The sequence below is a fragment of the Rhipicephalus sanguineus genome, chromosome 1 (genome assembly GCF_013339695.2).
Source record: "Rhipicephalus sanguineus isolate Rsan-2018 chromosome 1, BIME_Rsan_1.4, whole genome shotgun sequence".
NCBI lineage: Eukaryota > Metazoa > Arthropoda > Arachnida > Ixodida > Ixodidae > Rhipicephalus > Rhipicephalus sanguineus.
Window position 1 is genome coordinate 34,152,717 of NC_051176.1, and position 18,317 is coordinate 34,171,033.

The 18,317-nt window shown below is 45.7% G+C and overlaps 1 protein-coding gene across 2 annotated transcripts in view; it reads left to right on the forward strand.

The window, feature by feature from the left end:
- Positions 1-1,234, forward strand: part of LOC119390384 (protein Dr1) — a 35,948-nt gene extending 34,714 nt beyond the window's left edge. For both annotated transcript variants that reach the window (XM_037658001.2, XM_037658005.2), the window contains exon 5: positions 372-1,234. In XM_037658001.2, coding sequence (XP_037513929.1) covers positions 372-485 — 114 coding nt within the window. In that variant the 3' untranslated portion in view covers positions 486-1,234. The remainder of the gene's footprint in view (positions 1-371) is intronic.
- Positions 1,235-18,317: the final 17,083 nt, after the last annotated feature.

Sequence of the window (18,317 nt, forward strand, 5' to 3'; positions counted from 1 at the left end):
AAGGCCCTTGACTCCTTCATACCGGCGATTGGCGCAAGCCATACACCAGAGGCCCAACCCCCATGGCACATCTTGGGAGAAGCTTGTGCTTCGGCCCCGAGTCGTGACAATGAATGACTTCATTTGCCTTAGAGGCAAACAAGACGATGTATGCAGCTCTTTGCTGGCTGCTTCGCATTACACATCGATTCCCACAGTACATGGGATCTGCAGGATTTTTTTGTTATTGAATACCTTTTTTTTTTGGTGAACATTATAGAAAAGTTTTTTGCTTTCCCAGCTATAGTCAAAGGTGGCCAAGTGAATACATTGATTCCACTTACTAGCAAAGAATTGAATGTGAGAGCCATAAATGCATTCCCCCCACACAGGCACGGCAACAACAAGCCGAGCTGGCCCAGCAGGAGTGGACACAGATGCAGCAGGTGGCACAGCAGCAACTTCAGCTGCAGCAGAGCCAAGCTCAGGATGAAGACGAGTACTGAAGGGGGGGGGGTGGTAGCACGCTTTTGTTTCACTTTAGCTAATAATATGCAACTAAGGTATTTTCTGACCTTGTGCAAGTATTTTGTTAGCACAACCTGTATTAAACATTCTAGGGAGGGTGTTCATGCAGGCCGCACATTCAAGAGATTTTATATGCACTGTACTACACGAGTGTGTCAATGTAACACATCACTGGACTCTGGCATCACCTTGGGTGCTCTGCAAGGATATTTACTTTACATTCCTTGCACTGAAGCACAGTGGTGAAAAATGTTTTATAGTTTGTTTTGCCGAGTGCCTAGGCATGTGAGCTTGCATGGAAGCTGCTGTACAGGCCAATTGGAATGCATATTGATTTCTTTTTTTTTTTTTTTTCGAAGCACTTTTGCTGTAAATGATGCAAGAGCTCTCTATTAGGGCTGTATCGATTTTACTTTTTTTTTGTTCTATTTACAATGGTTTGGTGGCATGGATGCATCGTATGTGATTGATTGTCACATGATGACTTTGGATGCACCGTTTCTCTTACGTTGGTTTACTGTACTCACTGAAAATTGTTTTTGAGATGCAGAAATATATAATGGCGGCTGTCTACTTTTAGAAGAGTGCTTGCTGGATTTTTGCATTTACTGCTATGCTTTATCACTGGCAGTGACAGTTTGTGATAAACAATGTGCCACAAATGATCATGTTCTGTTTGCCACAAGCTGTGCACATTTGTAATAAAGACTATTTTAGTGTACTTGAAGCTGGATTGTCATTCAAGGCTGCAGGGTGCTGTCCATTCATAGCATCAAGACAACTTCTGGAGTTGAGGTTGCTAATGTGCTTGCCTGCATTTATTGATCCAGCCGCATGTCGCACAATATGGGAAAGATGTGTCCTTGGCATGATGCAGTGTTTTCCTGCAGCGAGTTGCCTTTCTTCCATGCATTTATTTTACTAGTGCAGTACAAGAAATGCAGGCGGAGTATTACAGTTCTTAAAGTGGTAACTGTCGGGGTTTCTTACAGTATGTGAATGGGAGTGAGCTCAAATGTGGTAAATAGTGGTAGCTAGTAAACAAGTGCCACTTGATCTGGAGTAGCAAGAATGAACAGTTCTAGCCAGTCACGTTTGCAACATCAAGGAAAAGCAAAATGCGTGCATGTGCACCCACTGCAGACTTCTATTCAAGCGATACAGCTGATTTAGCCACATGGATTCTAGTCACTTGTAATGAACCTGTGGAGGCCATCATGACGAGTCCATGATAGCCAAGCCAGTTGCTGGAATCAAGTCTTGGACAACTGATAGTTAGATATCTTGGACCACTTACTATGATTATGAGGCACGTCTTAGACTGCAGATTAATTTCGACCACCTGTAACACCTAAGTCTAAGCACATGGGTGTTCTTTGCATTCCGCCCTCACCGAAATGTGGCTGGGAAGCGAACCCACGCCCTAGAGCATAGCGACTCTACAACCATGGCAGGTCAACTCCAACAAGGTGTCAAATGGACAGAGGAACAGGGAAAATGTATTGGCTTTGACAGCCATTTCTCGCTCTTGCCTACGTGTGCAGAAGTTCTATGTTCACTATAATCTCGTTCGATAAATATGCGCATACTTGAATCTTCACTTATCGCACAGTTTTCTCGCACAAGCACAATATGGCATTACAATCGACAACCATGGCAGTGTACTGACATGCAGCTCTCTCGAGACCTACTATTTGATTGCTTGGCAAAAAGTAAATTCAATCATTGTTTAAGTTTAGTAACATGTACCAATCAACAGGTCTGTGTTCTCGCATCTGTGTCAGAGAAGTACTAGCAAGTGGGACTGGCAGCTTTCAGTGATGGTGACTATGCATTTGCTGGCAGTGCATTACATCGATGCTCACTGCTTCTGGCCTGAACACGGCGGTCTACTGGTTATGGCGCTAGACTGCTGACCCGAAGGTTGCAGGATCGAATCCCGGCCGCGGCAGCTGCATTTTCAATGGAGGAAGAAATGTTTGAGGCCTGTGTACTTAGGTGCACGGTAAAGAACCCCGGGTGGTCGAAATTCTCGGAGCCCTCTACTACGGCGTCCGTCATAATCATATCATGATTTTGGGACGTTAAACCCCAGTTATTACCATATACATGAAGAAATGCTTTATTTAGGCAGGGTCTTTCAAGGAATCTGGCCCACTAAGGTGCAGGAATTGCATGATATGCGTTTTCGTTGTGGTGACAGGCTGTTTTTCTGGTATAGTTGCAAGGGGCTGTGAAGACCTTATTGTTGAAAGCAGAGATTGTCATTTCATTCTCAGCCTATTTATGTCCGCTGCAGAACGAAAGCCTTGCCTTCTCTAATCTCTAATTTGCCTTGTCTTGTGTGAGCTGTTTCCGTTTTAGGCCTGCAAACTTCTTAATTTTATTGCTCCATCTAACTCTCTTCTTTTCTCTTTCTTGGCGCCGGTTATCCGTCCTGTGCATTACTTGGGTGGCCACTTCTTTTTTTCATATCAGCTCCACCTGTCTGCTGACCCATTCTGCTGTGTCTATGTCATGCTTACCATTCCATTGTGCACTGCGTGTTCCTTAACTTTTTGTCATTTTTTTATCCTCCCAAGCTTCAGCGCCATAAATTAGAACTGGCATTATGCAGTGGTTGTATACTTGTATACTTTTCATCTTGGGAACAGTGGCAGCTTGCCTGTCGGGAGACATTTTTCTTTATTTCTTTGGACGAAAAGCAAGGCTCCTGGTTGGGCGGCGGAGGCGTCTCAATGTTGGTGGTGTTGCCCCGCTAAAAAGAAAGAGCGCCGGAAATCATGCGACCCTGACATCCGGTGTCTGCCAAAAGGTGCGTCGTGGTGGTGAGCACTTTATTAGAAGAGAAAGGGAAAGGACGGTCGCTATAGACAATTTTACGTAAGACTCTCCTCGTCCTCTTTGCTCCCAGAACTAGTACGCCGATTTGTCTGGACAGGATGCAATGACGCTGATGGGCGAGAGTAAGAGAAATTCTTGGCGAGGCGGAACTTTAACCCACGTTCCCACGATCCGAAGGCGAGCGTCGTAACCACTCGGCTATCCAGGCACGCTAGCATAGCATAGCCTTCTATGGTATAACAAGGGGGTAGGAAAGGGAAGTGAGGGTGAGAAGGTAGGAAGGAGGAGGGGAGAACGAGTGCAGAGAGAAAGAAATGGAAAGAAAGAGTGGAAAAGATAGGCGAGAGAGCGACTACGGAAAGGGAGAGACAGGGAAAAAAGGGAAGGAGGAAACAAATAGACAAAGACACTAAAAAAAAAAAGCAAGCATAACCGTGTGTAGTGCTGTACAGCAAGGAGTGGGAAAGAGGTGAGAGTAAAAGCCTAGCCAAGGCACGACCAGCTTCGTGCCCGGGGTAGGGTGGCTAGAAGGGGAGGTGTGCTGAGCGCGGCGGCCAGCCATAGGAGAGGGTGGTCCTCTTTCGCGTGATCGCCGCTAGGGCACATCATAGCGCTGCCGTCTGGGGCGCCGTCAGCGTTTCCGCTGGCCGGCGGTTTGTAGTTGTGTAGTTTGCTGTGAACTGTTGGCGTGTGCTGTTGTTTCATGAGTGCTGTGTGCTGGCAAAGATGCCGTCTACCTTAAAGAAAAAACTCAGCGCTGATGCTTCGTGCCAGGGTATGATTCCGGCTACAGATCTTGTTCGGAAACAGTGTCCCTTTTCCGTGCACCGACTAGCCAAGAACTGTTCTTGAAGTGGGCACGCACCATTCCGAGGGCTGACAAACCGCCTCAAGAGAATTCCGCTGTTTGCGCAAAGCATTCGGGAACAGCGGAATGAATGACAAAAAAGTCAAAAGAAAAAGTTTCGACAGATCCCACGCGTTGTGGGAATCGGTTTCATGCGAAGCAGTCAGCGAGTACTTCTATGCTGTATTTTATGGGCTTTAAACCAAGCATTACGAAATGGATCGACGTGTTCTCGTGAGTGTAGTAGCGGTGTGCACATCGTGGGCTTATCAGGCACGTCCACAACATCGGCATTTAAAGGGTAACTTATGGTACGACGTAACGTCAGCCCTCACGTTAGACCATATACGTCAGCATTATCGAAACTAATTAAGTGCACTTCATGGTGCAGTCGTGTGAATATCACACGTAACTTTTGTTAATGTATTCGTCCGGGGTCGAACAATGTTTCAATACAGCTTGTTGAATCATAGGAATACAAATGAAATGTTTATTAGACTGCTATAAAAGCGGAGCCGACACTGGAACCACCGGCGTTAATCTGATACGACGCATGTATCGTAGGAGTACATATGTAGTGTTTATTGCTTTCGTGTAAAATTAGATAGCCCGCACCACAACCGCAATCGACGTTGCACCGACATTACGCCTGCATAGGCTCTTTTTCCAAACCAGTTTGTAGACCTGGCGTGGCTCTGTGGTAGAATACCTGATTGCCACGCAAAATACTTTGGTTCGATTCCTGCTGGGATCCTAATTTTTACTCTTTCCATTCGTCGGGTCAACGCTGCCGACGTCGGTTTTTCTTAACGCTCTCGCATTTAAATTACCACTGTCTGTTCTCGCCGCTGCTGGGTAGATATAAACTGTCAATCACCTGTGGCGCATACCCGTACACCGTGGCCCGTGGTAAACGGGTATGTGCCACACGTGTCTGGAGGAAAGGGTTTGACGACGCACTCGACAGGATTTCCACGTTATTCATATCATGGCCCCACCGTCATATTCGTCAAATCCACTTAACCTCCCATGCCAATTTTGGCCTACACCAAGTTAATGAGGCGATCATGAGAGCACCCAGACGTAGGCGGCTAGATAGATAGATACGTAGATAGAAACGCTCAAAGTGCCAAAGGTTCGCTAAGAAATGCTTCGCATTTAATAAAGCCTTGCGTGATGCGAGCCAAGCCACGAAAACGATCAAGTGCATTTTGTTCTACACAATAAAGTTTCTTTACCTAGTAATATGTTGCATTTACTTATTTTATTTGGTTTCTGAATTGAGCCTGAAAAGACTACCGAATGTTGTATTACCATGTATGCCATGGACTAATCCTGATTCTGTTGGCGTAAATCAAATGTTATCTGCTTTCGCACGTAATGAGGCGCACGAATAAAATGATCAGAGCACATTGGAGCATAATTAAGCCCCGCTCTCCCAGTAGTAGTTGCTTGCTTTCCGTTGGAACGTAACTCGGCTCTGTACCCCGTATTTCAAAACCGCATGATAACAGTAGCGCAATACAAGCTGTGCGCTGACCAAGGAACTGCATTATCAGCTAAAGTTTTATATCATTTGGTAACGCATTTCCACTGAAGCATTTTCCCTGCCGAGAACGGATAACGGCCACGTTCGCTGACGGCGCCCCTGACGACAGCGCCGCCCCACGGCATTCACGCGAACGGTGGCCAACTTTTGCCGCCCGGTCATCACACCTCCCCTTCTAGCCACCCTACCCGGGGTGTTATTCTGGACATTGTCAGATTCCGCCATGTTGTCGAATTCAGTCATTGGTCAAGTCTGATTGGCCCGGAGAGCTGCTACGGCCTCTCCGATTGGCTTAAAATGCCGCCATTATGAAACCTGACAAGATGACGGGGTTTGGCAGCGTCCAGGATAGCACCCCGGCCCCACCGTGTCCCAGCCTTGCGCGACTTAGTGCAAGCTGCGCTAATTTTTCTCTTAACAGCGCAGCTGTTCAGCAAATTGTTCCTTGTCCGACGAACCAAAACACTATCATCATAAACGGGTATGTGCCACAGAAATTGGGGAAATCCCACTACTCGCCACTTGTCCACTAAAAGTGAAAAAGGCAAAAACTATCATCATCATAAACGGGTATGTGCCTTGCTTAAGTAGAGCATCGGACGCGTTATTCGAAGGTCGCAGGTTCGGTCCCTGCCCGCGGCAAGCTATCTTTTCGTCCACTTTTCTTTCTTCACATTTACCTTACACTTACTACTAAAAACATCCCCTATACATTCCTTGGCATTATTGTCTGTTAGTGCTCATTAATATTGTGTATAACAAAGAAAACGAGCCCTTAGAAATTACCACTTCCTTCCTTCATTCATAGCAAGGGTCTCGTTCTGGCAGACTTGATGCTTTCAGGTGGTATGCGAGGGATTATTGGTCAGCTGGCAGCTCGTAATAAGTTCACGTGCTACGTGACGCCAACAGGCAAAAAAGAGTGTTCCACACTCGCCGTCATGGCTACTGGCGGCGCTGACTGACGCTCCCACGTTTAAATGTACATATATACCCTATAAAGTGGACGGAGGGATGGCCGCCGCGGTAGCTCAGTTGGTAGAGCATCGGACGCGTTATTCGAAGGTCGCAGGTTCGGTCCCTGCCCGCGGCAAGCTATCTTTTCGTCCACTTTTCTTTCTTCACATTTACCTTACACTTACTACTAAAAACATCCCCTATACATTCCTTGGCATTATTGTCTGTTAGTGCTCATTAATATTGTGTATAACAAAGAAAACGAGCCCTTAGAAATTACCACTTCCTTGCTTAAACCAAGTATGAAACCTAACCTTAGCCAAGTGGCCTAGCATTAGCCGATAAAGCGTCCTACTTAGGTCGACCAGCTTCGCTATTATCAAGTCTTGCGCGGCCGAGTGCAAGCTTTTTTTTTATTGTTAGACACAACGTTAATGAAACTGACAGCCAAGGAAAGCATACGGGACATTATTTGTAGTACTTATTATATAAATGTGAAGAAAGTAAAGTGGACGAAAAAAACTTTCCTTTGGCAGGGACCGAACCTGCAACCTTCGGAAAACGCGTCCTATGCTCTACCAATTGAGCTACAGTGGTGGTCATTCTCCAGTCCACTTTATTAGGTATATGTGTGCACTTAAACCTGGGAGTGTTAATGAGCGCCGCTCATAGCCATGATGACGAGTGTCGGGCACTTTTTTAGGGGCGAAGCTCCTTTTAGTCAAACTTTGTCAGGCGTAACCTGCAGTATCTCCCGAACAGTATCATAGATTGCGCTGTCTCATAGAAGTACATGCAAACTGCAGTTGAGTGATGATATTCTAGATGGCGCTGTACACAACCTGTGTCAACCTGAGGACGGACAGCGCTGCTAGAGGACGGACGTGTTTTTCGTGGGCTCCGGAATGACAGCGTCAGATAAGTGTTTTTTTTTTGCATGATTCGAGCTTGTTTCTTTAGTTAAGCCACTAGATTGCAGCTTAATAGAGCTTACAACTTTGTGCTGTTGGTACAAAGTGGTGTGACAGTCGCTTCGGGTGTTTTTTTTTTAATATTTGTTTTTTTGGCCACCACGTGGCTGAAAGGTGCACAGGTGCTTTGAAGTGTAACATACTTGCGGAGTTTTGTGATATCATTTGGCTTTAAGTGTATCTAATCTGCCGCGTGAATGCTCTATAGCCATGGTCAAAAAGACCGTAAAGTGTTCAGGATGCGGAATGGGGCGGAAAATAGAGGTTTGTGAGGATGAGACGACAGAGATAGCTGACGCCAAGTGTAAGCAATGCGAGTTAGAGGCGAAGATGGAAATAATGATGGCCGCCCAGAATGAGCTCAAGGTGAGAATCTCCGAGCTGGAGAAAGCGGTAGCGACAGAGCGGGAAAAAAACGATGGCTATGGCGGAAAGGCTTAAGTCAGCCGAGGAGGGATTGGCAAAGGTAGCCATGCCAGCAAAGGTAGCCATGCCAGCAAATGTAGCCACGGGGAACAGGGAAGCAGGCGACAGCGGGAAAAATGGGGCATCGACTCCCACAGTGGTAGGCGCGAAGGGGGAAACAGGTTTGGAAAAGACAGGTGCAAGAGACACAGGACCCACCTTCCGCGAAGTAGTCTTGGGAACGGGAGGGGACAAAACAGCAGTAGCACGCGCTAGTAACAGGTGCAGTGGCCAGGTGCGGGAGAGTCCACCAGAAAAGTCGGATCACGTGATAATCGCCGGGGACTCGAATTTAGCTACATGCGCAGAAGCAGTCAAGGAGAGGGTGAGAGGCGACAAACGAGTTTTAATAGGAAAGTTCCCGGGCCATAGGCTGGGATCAGTGATGAGACAAGCTAACGCAAAACTCGCAGCTAAGTCTAATGGACGTAACCTCGTGATAATCGCGGGAGGTCTAAACGACGTCTTGAGTAACGAATCAGCCGAACTAGGGACCACATTGGCGAAAGGGGTCGATGACATGCGCGCCATTTCCCCTCAGGTGCAGATAGTGGTATGCACAATACCGGAGGTACCGGTGCGTGACGGCAACCTGCAAAGAGCGGTTGTCGACGCAAACAAAGAGATATGGCAGATGAGTAGAGAGAAAGGCATTGAGGTAGTGGAAATAAACAGAGAGGTGCACAGGTGGGGTGGTTTTCGAAGAGACGGAATACACTTCGATAGGAGGCTTGGCCATGAGGTGGGTTGGCGTCTTGCAGGACGCGCAGTAGCTTTTTTGGGGGGCACGCGGGCCCTTCGGTGCCCATGGTAGCTTGTAATGAGGAAAACAACAAGGGGGACTCTTTGACAGGTAGTATAGCGAAAAAACAGACAAAAGGTAAAAGAAGGGAGAAGGCGCGTGTTGCAATTAGTTACATTAACATGCAGGGTGGCAGAAAAAGGCAAAATGGTTAGAGATTGAGGGACAGTTAAACAAGGAACAGATAGGTGTTTATGCGGTTACAGAAACACACCTTAGAGACTTGGAAGAGCCACCACATATTGAAAATTATGTTTGGGAAGGATGTAACAGGATCACATCAGAAAGGAGAGGTGGGGGGGTTGGAATGCTAATTCATAGCAGAACAAAATGGGAGAGAGTGAAACAAACGTGTTCAGAGCACATGTGGGTTTCGGGCACAGTAGGCGGAAAGAAAACGTGGCTAGGTGTAGCTTACTTGTGGACAGGCAATAACTGCAGAGAAAAGAATCTGGAGATAGTGAAATGCATAAGCACCGATATTAAAGAATTTGGTCATGATGCCGAGATAATCCTTCTAGGGGACATGAACGCTCACATTCATGACCTTGACGGATATTCAGACACCAATGGCAAGTTATTGCTAGATCTCTGCGAGCAACATAGTCTTGAGATAGTTAACGTGGGGCCTAAGTGTGAGGGGCAGATCACGTGGGAAGTCAGAAACAGGCAATCGAGCATTGATTACTGTCTCATGACAGAAGGAATATATGACAAACTTAGAGAGATGAGAATAGACGAAGAAGGCATTAACAGCTTGGGTAGTGATCATAAACGCATAATATTACAAATGGGATATAAAACTGAAAATAAGAACATAGAATCAAAGTTTGGCAGCTCGTATCTAAATGACAAACAAATAACAAATATAGCCGCAAGAGTCGAGGAAAAAGTAGACGAACTACCAGGCAAAGACTGGAAGTATAGTGAGCTGCTACATGTAATCACGAAAGAAATGGAAATAGAGAAGAAAACTATTTGTTGGAAAGGAAAGAAAAAGCCAAAAAGTTGGTGGAACAAAGAAATCCGGGAAGCGATCGAGATGCGACGTCAGGCATCACGGGAGCACAGACAGGCAAAAAAGGAGAAGCGGCCACAGGACGAAGTCAACCAAATATGGGAAATATATTTAGAGCAAAAATCCATTGTGCAGAAATTAGTCGAGGCAAAAATTAAAGGTGGAAAGTGAACGCTGGATGACAGAGATTCGCGAAAAGAAGAAGGCCGCGCCTAGGATTTTTTGGAGCCACCTAAAAGCGCTGGGTAGGAAGTCTGTCACAATGCAACAACATATGGTAGATGAAGGAGGAAATAAATTGGAAGGATATGAAGCGCTAGGTTACATCCGAAAGATAACAGCCGATTCGTTTAAAAAGGTCCCCCAGGGGATTCCCCCGGTGAGTAAAAGTACGCAAAGGAGAGCAACCGACGAAGATGTAGTACTAGAGAATTTCAATTGGAAGAAGGCCGAAGGAAAAATTCCTAAGCGCACTACTCCGGGCTTAGATGGGGTTCCCGTCAGCCTCATTAACGTACTCGGACATAACACTAAAGAAGCACTGCTGAAAGCCGTAGAAAAGTGCTTACAGGAGAGGGAAATACCAGACAGTTGGAGAAAAAGTAGAATGAACTTAATCTATAAAGGCAAGGGAGAAAAGGATAACATTCGCTCGTATAGACCGCTAACAATTACATCGGTGCTATACAGGTTGGCGATGCAGGCAGTAAAATTAAAAATAGAAGCGTGGGTAGAACAAAATGATATTTTGGGAGAACTTCAGAATGGATTTCGAATCGACAGGCGGTTAGACGATAATCTGTTTGTTCTTACCCAGTGTATAGAAATATCTAAAATAGAAAACAGGCCCTTATACGTAGCTTATCTAGATATCACCGGGGCGTATGACAACGTTAATCAGGAAATTTTGTGGGATATATTGAAGGAAGTGGGCATAGGTGACGACTGTGTACAGCTTTTGAGGGAAATATACCGAGGAAATACAGTTTGTATAGAATGGGAAGGAATAAGTAGCAAGGACAGCGTTGAAATTAGCAAGGGGCTGAGACAGGGATGCCCTTTGTCCCCGCTGTTATTCATGCTGTACATGGCGAGGATGGAAAAAGCGCTAGAAGGTAGCAACATTGGATTTAATTTGTCACACAAACAGGTCGGAGCGATGGTTGAGCAGAAGCTTCCAGGTCTATTTTATGCTGATGATATTGTCTTATTTGCGGACAGTCAAGATGATATACAGCGACTGGCAGATATATGCGGAAGGGAGTGTGAAGCTCTAGGACTAGGATTTAGTGCAACAAAATGTGGATTGATGGTATTCAATGATCACGGAGACCATACGGTATTAATACAGGGCCAAAAAATACCGAGGGTAAGCGAGTACAAGTACCTCGGAGTATGGGTAAATGAGGGGGATAGATATATGGAGGTACAAGAGAAAGCATCGGTAGCAAAGGGAAAGAGGAATGCTGCAATTATGAAGCACAGAGCTTTATGGGGATACAATAGGTACGAGGTGCTTCGAGGGCTGTGGAAGGGTGTGATGGTTCCGGGGCTTACATTTGGGAACTCAGTGGTGTGCATGAAGTCAGAGGTGCAATCAGGAATGGATGTAAATCAAAGGACGGTGGGCCGCCTCGCGTTGGGCGCTCACGGGAAGACGACAAATGAGGCGGTGAAGGGTGATATGGGATGGACAGGCTTTGAAGTGAGGGAAGCTCAGAGCAAAATGAGATTCGAAGAGAGGCTGAGGAAAATGAAGGAGAGTAGATGGGCAGAGAAGGTTTTCAGGTATTTGTATAGAAAAAGCGTTGACACGCAGTGGAGAAAAAGAACTAGGAGGCTCACCAGTAAATATACGGCTGGCAGTGCGGGCGATATGGCAACAAGGAGCATTAAGCGGAAGGTCAGAGAGGCGGAGAGGACTTATTGGATGACAGCGATGGAAAAGAAGCCGGCTCTGAGTAACTACCGAAAGGAAAAAACGAAATAAGGAGGGAAAGGTTTTATGATAATTCAAGGGGAAGCGCTTTACTGTTTGAAGCAAGGTCGGGCTCCCTTAGAACGCGTAGTTATAAAGCGAGATTTAGTAACGAAGAAGAACAATGTACATGCTGCGGGGGAACTAAGGAAACGATGGAACATGTACTGATTGAATGTGGCGATATTCACCCAGGTATACGTGTGGGCACGAGTCTACATGAAGCCTTGGGTTTTAGGGACAACAATGGAAAGCTGAACACGACCGCGATAGAAATAAGTAAGAGACGGTTAGAGTATTGGTGGCAGAAAAGTAGAGATAAAGAACAAAAATAAATAATGGGGGAAAAATAAGGTCATTCTGCCTTAAGAGGCAGAGAGATGGACCGTGAATTTATATTTTTTGGTATAATAACATAGATTTAATCAATGTAGATAAGGTATTAGGCCAACATGAAACAAGGAAGTGTTTTTTTTTTTTTTTTTTCTTCTTCTTCGAGCCTGGTGGCAGACATGTCACCGCCCCGTTTTAAAGGGGACGCTCATAGCATCCATCCATCCATCCATCCGTCTAGAGTCACTGGAAAATCAGAGTACCGCAAAGGTAGGCTGCACGCGGGCAACATTGGGTGGTGGCGGCCATGTCCCTTCCAGACCGTCCGTCGCGTTGCTGACGTGTGTTGAGAAGTGACCGATCTTTTAGCCTCAGTGCCGTGTTACGCTCGGCAGAACGGCATTATGTGTGTGTGTGTTTCTTCAAGAGGATATTAGAAGGGATGTCGAGTCATCGACAGGTATGGATCAACTGCGCGGTTAGCGGTGTAACTAATGAAACGTACGGCGAATATTGTCATGTGCTCGCGAACTCTCTTCATGGCATCATCGGTATCTTTTCATGTCACGCCCGGGCGTGTTCGCTAGGTCCGGAGCTGTAAACATAGTTGCATTAGCGCAGTGACATCGTGCGATATGCCATTTACTTCGCATTTGGTGAATCTTGGCTCTTTGCGCTAGCTTTGCAGTCGGTGTTCAGGTTCACTGCACTCGAGAACGTTATCGAACAACATCGAGAACATTCAACATTGCGTACTTCGACTGATCGCTGACGCATAGCTTGTTTGCGCACCGTGCTTGCCGTTCAACTGGTTGACATACGTAATAGAAGTTGCGTGTGTACGGTAATTGGAAGTTGTGCGCGACGTCTTGATTTGGAACGCCAGCAGCAGAACGAACGGGCGAATCGGCGTGCGGTAGGTAAGGTGCATCTTATCTTGTGATACGTAGAAAATAGGCCATCAGAAATGATTGGCATCATTACTTAACTGTTTCATTTCCTATTTCTTGTCTCCTTATTATTCCCAACGTTGCAATGAATTTGCAAATATTTTGCTGTGTTCAGACAAACAGTTTTTTTTTTGGCGTTGCCAGCGCGTAAACAGCTGGGGTTCGGTTTCTGCGCTGCTGCACTTTTTTTTTTTTCATAATGCACTCTTATCAAAACTTCCTCGGCACGGTGCTTTATGTTCTTTTGATAAGAAATAGCACATCCCGGAATTTTTAAAGCGCATGCTACTGCAACACAGTATGTATATAGACCTAGGACTTGCATAAAATCGACTCCATCAATGCGTGGAATTGCTTTTTTTTTTTTTGCTGTGACCAATTCTCACCAACTATACAGTATTTTAAGGGTACGCTCGGCGCAATGCAGCATTAGCAGCATTTTTTTTTGCAACAAATTTAAAAATACGCTTGATAACATTGCCTTATACCAAGTTTATCAACAGAGTTCCACGCTTCTGTTTTGTGCAATGCCAAATGATCATGCCAAAATTGCCTTCAAGGTATACCAGTAAACAGTTATTATTTTAATAAATCTTTGATTTCGCTCTCGTGCGTGACACGCTTATAACTCGGATAACCTGCGTAATCTGTTCAACAGATCGAGATATAAACAGCCGAGCAAATAGAAAGGTATGTAGTTTTCAGTATCGCTGACCATAGCGAACTGAAAATGTGAAGTATCCTGTCGCATAAGATCTTTTCCAGCAAAGTTAGTGTAGTTCACTGCAGGAAGGAGTGTTATTGGAGGGGGGCGAATTCGTTCAGGCCAACTATGCAGCCACGTAGAACGGCGCTCTTTGACATTAATTTTTCGCACATGGCAAACGAGATTCCCAGAGTAGCTCACCAGTAACGTTCGATTGATGGTGAGATACTCTCTCCTGGCATCTACATGCAGTGGCGTAGCCAGGGGGTGGCACACCGGGCCCGTGCCCCTTCACCCCCCCCCCCCCCTATTTTTTTTCCCGTGGCATACATGGCACGAAGTGGCACTCGATCACATCTGCCTGCCAGGCCGCCGCTTGAGATCAAGGAGGTGGCCCTCCCCCCCCCCCCCCCCCCCCCGAAAAAACATGTCTGCTTACGCCCCTGTCTGCATGACGCGTTTAAAAATGGGACGAAGCACTTCTGGGGACCGTGGTACTGCTAAATGTCCGGCCACGCTCTGCATTGAACGCGCCTGCACCCAAAGCGCTTGGAAGGGATATGGCGGCGAAAGGTCACGTGATGCGAGTAAGCCAATCGCAGCGGCGGCGGCGCGCGGAAAACAGATGCGATACTCTGAAATTTTTCCAGTGACTCTACCCGTGTCGCCATCACCATTTCTCGTCTCATTTCCTAGATGGCGTTGGTCCAATAGAAGTGCAAGGGTACAGCAAGGGTGCAACAGGATCATATCAGAAAGGAAAGGTGGGGGTGTAGGAATGCTAATTCACCGCGGCGTGAAACAGACGTGTTCAGAGCACCTCTGGGTTTTGGTACAGTAGGTGGAAAGAAAACGTGGCTAGGGGTTGCCTACTTGTGGACGGGAAATAACTGGCAGAGAAAAGAATCAGGGAATAGTGGATTGCATGAGTGAGGATATTAAGGAATTTGGTAATGGGGGCCGAAATCATCCTTCTAGGGGACATGAGTGCCCACATACACGACCTTGACGGATATTCAGACGCCAATGGGAAGTTATTACTAGATCTCTGCGAGCAACATAGTCTGGAGATAGTTAACACGGGGCCTAAATGTGACGGCGAGATCACGTGGGAAGTCTGAAACAAACAGTCAAGTATTGATTATTGTCTCATGTCTGAAGGAATTTATCACAAACTGAGAGAAAAGAGAATAGACGAGGAAGGGATTAAAAGCTTGGGTAGTGATCATAAACGAATAACATTACAAATGGGATATAAAACTGGAAATGAGAGCATGGAATCAAAGTCTGGCACCTCGTATTTAAATGACAAACAAATAATAAATATAGCTAAAAGAGTCGAGGAAGAAGTAGGCAAAATACCAGGCAAGGACTGGGATTACAGTGAGCTGTTAGATCTAATGACGAAAGAGATAGGGAGAGAGAAGAAAACTATTTGTTGGAGAGGAAAGAGGAAGCCAAAAAGTTGGTGGAACAAGGAAATTCGGGAAGCGATCGAGAAGCGGCGTGAAGCATCACGGAATCATAGAAGGGCAAAAAAGGACAAGCGACCGCAGGATGAAGTCAACAAAATATGGGAAATATATCTAGAGAAAAAATCCATAGTACAGAAATTGGTCGAGGCAAAAATTAAAGGTGAAAGTGAATGCTGGATGACAGAGATTCACGAAAAAAAGGAGGCCACGCCTAGGATATTTTGGAGCCACATAAAGGCGCTAGGTAGGAAGTCTGTCACAACGCAACAGCATATTGTAGATGAAGGAGGAAATCAATTGGAAGGGTACGAAGCGCTAGGTAGCAGCAAGACAGCCGAAAGATAACAGCCGATTCGTTTAAAAAGAGCGTCCAGGGGATTTCCCCGGTGAGTAAAAGTGTGGCGGAGAGAGCAACCGAGGAAGAGCTAGTACTGGAGAATTTCAACTGGAAAAAGGCTGAAGGAAAAATTCCAAAGCGCATTGCCGCGGGTTTAGAAGGGATTCCCGTTAGCCTCATTAACGAACTAGGAAATAGCAGTAAAGAAGCACTGCTGAAAGCTGTAGAAAAATGCTTAAAGGACAGGCAAATACCGGATAGTTGGCGAAAAAGTAGAATGAACTTAATCTATAAAGGCAAGGGAGAAAAGGATAACATTCGCTCGTATAGACCACTAACCATTACATCGGTACTATACAGGTTGGCGATACAAGCAGTAAAGATGAAAATAGAAAAGTGGGCAGAAGAGAGCGATATTATGGGAGAACTCCAGAATGGATTTCGAGTCGACAGGCGGTTAGACGATAACCTGTTTGTTCTCACTCAGTGTATAGAAATATCTAAAACAGAAAATAGGCCCTTGTACATGGCTTTCCTAGACATCACTGGGGCGTATGACAACGTTAATCAGGAAATTTTGTGGGATATATTGAAGGGAATGGGCATAGGCGACTACTGTATACAGCTTTTGAGGGAGATATACCGAGAAAATACAGTTTGCATAGAATGGGAAGGAATGAGTAGCAAAGAGAGCGTTGAGATTAGCAAGGGGCTGAGACAGGGATGTCCTTTGTCCCCGCTGTTATTCATGCTGTACATGGTGAATATGGAAAAAGCGCTAGAAGGTAGCAACTTTGGTTTTAATCTGTCACACAAACAGGGCGGCGTGATGATTGAGCAGAAGCTTCCAGGATTATTTTATGCTGACGATATTGTCTTATTTGTAGAGCTGTGCGAATAGCAAAATTTTGGGTGCGAAGCGAAGTCGAATAATAAAGATTGAGTGCGAATCGAATCGAATAATTTGGAATAATTTTCGAATATTTCTCAAACATTTTTCGAATAATTCGAAGTGAAATTACAGAAAAAGTTGCAGAGAATCCCTAAGTATGTTCTTGTGAGATAGCAACATGAAAGTGTTTCTTTTCGCTAGGTTGATGAAGCGCTGGTGGGGTCATATTTTGTCTTTCTTATCAAGAATGAGGCAATGTAGAGGCCGAATTGTATTTATGTACATGATTTGCAACCAAAGTGTTGCCGACAACACTTTACACGTCATAGGCAGAGATGCCATTTCCTCAGCCTCTCTTTCTCTTTCAACTTCTGTGGAAGGCCAACTGATGTGGCAGACAAGGGTGTGCTCCCTTCAAGTCTGGAGTTCCAAATCTGCCTCGTAGACGTCGATATATAAGAACATCTGAAATTTTGGATGCTAAAAAGCTTCGGCGTCCGATTTTTTGGACTTCCTGCCCAAATTTCAGGTCCAAAACAGCATTAATTGAGCCCCCAACTCTGCCACATCTTTCATCTCCATATAGGAACCAGCGTTTTCTTGAGTTAATGCATTTGCGACCGTAGCGGAGCTTGAAAGGCAGCTTTGCCGCAATACGGGGGTGTGGTGAGGTGAAGCATATTGAAAATCTAGGGACCACTTCCAATCGGACGTTGACTGTCCCTTGGCCAAGTTCGACCGTAACGGAGCTTGAAAGGCAGCTTTGCCGCAATACGGGGGTGTGAGGAGGTGAAGCATATTGAAAATCTAGGGACCACTTGCAATCAGACGTTGACTGTCTCTTGCCTAAATTCGACCGTAACGGAGCTTGAAAGTCAGCTTTGCCGCAATACGAGAGTGTAATGAGGTGAAGCATACTGAAAATCTGAAGGGGTCACTTTCAACCGGACGTTGACTGCATTTGTCTTTGGGAAGTTCGAATAGTTCGAATAGTAAAATTTCAGTGCGAATCGAATCGAATAGCAAACTCTATTCGAAAAATATTCGAAATTTCGAATATTCGCACACCCCTACTTATTTGCTGACAGTCGAGAGGATATACAGCAGCTGGCGGATATATGCGGAAGGGAAGGGGATGCTCTAGGACTAGGATTTAGTGTAACAAAATGTGGATTGATGGTATTCAATGATCCTTGTGATCAGGCGGTGTCAATACAGGGCCAAGAAATACCGAGGGTGAGCGAATACAAGTACCTCGGAGTATGGATAAACGAGGGTGACAGGTTCATGGAGGTACAGGAAAAAGCCTTGGCAGCAAAAGGAAAGAGGAATGCTGCAATAATGAAGCACAGAGCGTTGTGGGGATACAATAGGTACGAGGTGCTTCGAGGTCTGTGGAAATGTGTAATGGTTCCGGGGCTTACTTTTGGGAACTCAGTGGTGTGCGTGAGGGCAGAGGTGCAATCAGGAATGGATATAAATCAAAGAACTGTGGGACGCCTCGCGTTGGGTGCTCACGGGAAGACGACAAATGAGGCTGTAAAGGGCGATATGGGATGGGCAGGTTTTGAGGCGAGGGAGGCTCAGAGCAAAATAAGGTTCGAAGAAAGGCTAAGGAATATGAAGGAGAGTAGATGGGCAGAGAAGGTGTTCCGTTATTTGTATAGGAAGAGCGTGGGCACACAA